General features: G+C 35.4%; 1 protein-coding gene across 1 annotated transcript; it reads left to right on the forward strand.

The window, feature by feature from the left end:
• Positions 1-2,747: 2,747 nt before the first annotated feature.
• LOC115981188 (uncharacterized protein At4g28440-like) lies at positions 2,748-3,494 on the forward strand (the record flags this gene model as incomplete). Its single annotated transcript, XM_031103355.1, has 1 exon — positions 2,748-3,494. A coding segment is annotated over one exon (255 nt), but the record flags the coding sequence as incomplete, so codon positions are not given.
• Between the last annotated feature and the right edge of the window lie 778 nt (positions 3,495-4,272).

Below are 4,272 nucleotides of genomic sequence, written 5' to 3' on the forward strand. Positions count from 1 at the left end.
TTTTTTTTTTTTTTTTTTTTTAATTTTTTTTTTATGGAGCATAATTGTTTCTTTTTCCGGAAAATTTTTCATCTTATTCTTTTTAAGTGATGACAGGACATGTTGGTTGGTATTATACATTTGAACCACAGATTATGAGGGTAAATAATGTGGTTTATATGATAATTGACAATTAATTAAACTTTTTCATTTTGAGTTTTCTGTCAAACAATTAACTATTTTGGCAATAGGAAATCCTTAAAGGTAGACATGTTTCTGGGTGTTCCTATAGATGAACTGATGCAGCTATTTATTAAATAGAATTGGTTTTCAATTAGGTCGAGGGATTAGAGTATTATTCAAGTAATTCTTGTGTTGAAAGTTTGTGCTGTTGAAGGCTGTCTTTATGGAGCTAAAGGGTAGCTGCTTCGTTCTTCATTTAGACTGTTTCATAAGTTATCAATTGTGTAAAAATATGAATGCTTTTCACACGTCTTTTCAGAGTGCTTAGCATGCTGTGCTAATGTTGGAATTCTTTCACATTCATTTATTTGAGGGCATAAGCTTTCTCTTGAAAATATTTATTGGAATTGTTATTTACAGTTATGATGATACCAACATGGGAAGCTAATTGCACCTTTCTTTTCTGTTGGATCATTATGATGATGTTTAGTTCTAAAAAATAGTGTATTCACTTTTTATTTTCACTCTTCTGTATTCTTTTTAAGAATCTGAATATAGAAAAAATGATCCATTTTCACATTTGAGTTTGTTTGGGAACCTGATTTGAATACATAATTTGAGTACGAAATACATCCTTCTCCGGTTTGGCTATTGTTCTCTATTTTAGGAAAAAACACCTTTTTTCACTTACATCGGTCACTTCAGTTACTGTGCAGGTCTGACTTGAGGGGTCTTAACAGTTGGTGGGGTCCCAGTCGTTTTCAAGAAATTAGCAAGAATGCTACTACTCGTTTCGCTGAAAATGAAAACGCTGGAAATGTGTGTTCATTTTTTGTATTCAAATCCAAATTTTAGGATACTGAAAATGAAAACTAAGTACAAATCTTCAAGCCAAACCAGTTTTTAGTGGTGGGTCCCACAGGAAAACTGAAAATGAACACCGAAAACACCTACTTTTTTCTCAAACCAAACACCCTCTATTTGTTTTGGTTTGCAATTCAGGGCGTTGTTGATCTTGACATCCAATCATTGTTACTGTGCTATTGCAATTTAATATCTTTCACATGATCATATGTTTCAGGCTATTGCTTTGGGTTATTATTAACCTGCAGCATTTTTTTTGGTTTATTATTTACCTTATGTGGGGCCAGGGCATGGTAGTCAAAGGTGAGCCGGCACTTGCTCACCTAGGTGGCTCTAAGGCAAGGCGCTCACCTTTAGTGCTAGGTGAGCTAGGGAACCACCTTAAGCCATGAAAAAGGCACTAAGGCGAGGGCCTTAGTTTATATGTTTTTTAGAAGCTTGTTGTAAAATTTATCATTTGATTATTATTTATCATTTGAAATCAATTAATACACCTAATTTCCTCATTCAACACATTTCAAAAACACTTGATTATAATAATACACTAGGTACATATGATTTACATTCTATTTGTAAGTATCGTCACCTCACTTTAATCAGGCATGTGCCTTTATGTTGCCTCACTTAAAGGTGCCTCTGGAAATGATTTTGGATTGCACAGTTCTTGATTTTTTTCCATATTGTCTTATGGGCCCCCAAACCCCCCCCCCCTCCACCAAAAAAAAAAAAAAAAAAAAAAAATCATTTATGCTAGGTTGCTTGAGTAGACAACTTTATTTGCTGGTTAAAGCAAAGAATGATGCTTCCAAGCTATGTTTCATTTCTGAAAATGTGATGACAATTAGATAACATTTTGTTCCTAGGTGACCCAATATGACAACATCAGAGGATTGCACCTCACAACTTGGAAGTCCAAGATTTAACGTTAAGGAGGTCCAACTAGAGATGAGGTGTTTCGGTTAATGCCTCTGATATATTTTTGGTCTATTATGCCTCTGGTATATTTTTGGCCTATTCAACTGTCTTGCTATAGCCATCCCCTTTTACATGCAGCAGTTTATTCAACATTCTTTCAGATAGCATACGTTTAGAGTTTAGTTTAAGAAGGTAGTATCACACGGTACATTTAATCTAGGTGTCGTAAATCTTATACATTATTATCACTGGTGTGTATTCTCGGGTTTAGTTACTTTTTTTTTTCTCCCCCAGATATTAACATGAATTATATTTATTTTGTAATATTTCTTTCAAAGGGATAGTGAGATTGAATAACAATGGGGGTTGTAAGACAGGCTGGTTCCTGGTACAAGTATTTCAAAATATCTTAAGGAATTGGTGGTGGTTCTAAATTCTTGTACTAAGGAGTGATAAATACCATAATGTGCATTTGTGCAGTACTTGAGATTAACTGATTGTTTTGCTGTATACATGATACATTTTATGTTGTCTAGTTTCAAATGCTTTTCCTCTGTTTGTCTCCCAGATTACTGGGAGCACTCTTAATCTCAAATTTGATTTATCTAACTTGGTTGAATTTGTTTTACCTGGTGGGATTTGCTAATGACTGGTTTTCTTTTTCCTCCATACGGTAATGCAGTCTATTTATCACTAAGAGTTTTGTGTACGCATATGAGTGGTTAAATTTTAGGAACAGCTTATTTTTGTGTACTTTTGGGGTGGGCATGCCAGCTTCATGTTCTTCTGTAACTAAACACTAACCATATCGTGTAGTTTGGCTGAATTTTTCTCCTTTAATTGATTTTATTTATCTTGGATGTTGTTTAGTGGACTTGATGAAAGAGGGCAGTACTGTAATATTGCGCAATGCTAAAATTGACATGTTCAAGGGATCAATGAGGCTTGCTGTGGACAAGTGGGGCCGTGTTGAAGTCACTGAACCTGCTGATTTCACTGTGAAGGAAGATAATAACCTGTCACTGATTGAATATGAGCTTGTGAATGTTGTTGAAGAGTGACTTTTCTGGACAGTGTTCACTTTCTTATTACATCCTGACCCAAAAATAAAATGAAATGCAGAAAGAAAATTACTAGTCTTTGGGGCCCCGTTCTCCCAAATGCTCATTAAAGTTCACTTTTAGGCAGAGGAAATTTGGAAGCTAGTACTACCCATGTTGTTTCTACCTTTGCAGCAGATCCGCTGGAACCATTGGTTGGACATCCAAGCAGTTGGTGAAGGCTGCAGCCTGATGAAGATAAAGCAACTAGCTTTTATTTGTTTACTGTCTATTTGCTTTTGGAGAGTAAAATGTTCTGTCTATTAGATTATATATTTGAGATTGATATTATGAACTCCGTGACTCTATCTCTATACTCTGTATAACCTAGCATAATTTTGCTTGCACAATGTTTCTCTTTTCTTGTTCTCATGCCGTCAGGTTATATATCTGCATTTGTCCATCTGTAGTCAGTATTATATGAAACAAATGTGATAAATTTCCCTGATTTCATATGGGAATGGAGAGCATGCTGCTCACCTGTTTTGTCCTACTGATAATTAATACCATTAGCGAGTTTGAGGTAGCTGTACCCACAGTGCTGTTGTGGTAGGACGGCGTTTATTGTCTGGAAGAGTTGGCTGATTTTTTGAGCTGGTTTCTTGTGGGAACATATATTTCATTGTCAAAAATGCAACTGAACTAATGTAGATGAGTTCACTACACTGCTTATCGAGCCTGAAGAAGTGGCTGTCCCTTACCCAAATGTGTGCTTGCTGGGTTGCATATCAGTAACTATCAGCTCGATAAGGTAAAGGAAGTTTAAACTAGTATTGTCTTTGGGTCATTGCGTTATCACAAACAGCAGAAACACTTACTAGTGTGGGGCTGGGATTGTGAGAATGAGGGTTCTATCTGTGATTTCTACTAGCCTGGGGCTTCAAGCTGTTGCATTATTGCGATGACCATGACTGTCATGAAAAGGCTGAAGTCCTTTATGCAGTGTTGGGATCTTGGATTTGAGGTGTTTTCCTTGTTTAAGTTAGCTAGAGTTATTTTAAAAATTAGTGAAATATTCAAATATTTAAATTCCAAGTTCCAGAAAGGATTTGATCACCATTGTTGCTGAGTAAGCCATTTATTTCATTGTTTTGTGTGTTCTTGGGAGAAATTAGAGCTCTTCAATAAATAAATAAATAAAAATTCGATTGCTGCTCGTGTTAGCAACTCTTCGATCATATATTCTACTTGCTATGAATTTTTTTTTTTTTTTTTTTTGGGCTCATTTTCA

This window comes from Quercus lobata, chromosome 3 (assembly GCF_001633185.2).
Source record: "Quercus lobata isolate SW786 chromosome 3, ValleyOak3.0 Primary Assembly, whole genome shotgun sequence".
In the NCBI taxonomy this organism is placed as follows: Eukaryota; Viridiplantae; Streptophyta; class Magnoliopsida; order Fagales; family Fagaceae; genus Quercus; species Quercus lobata.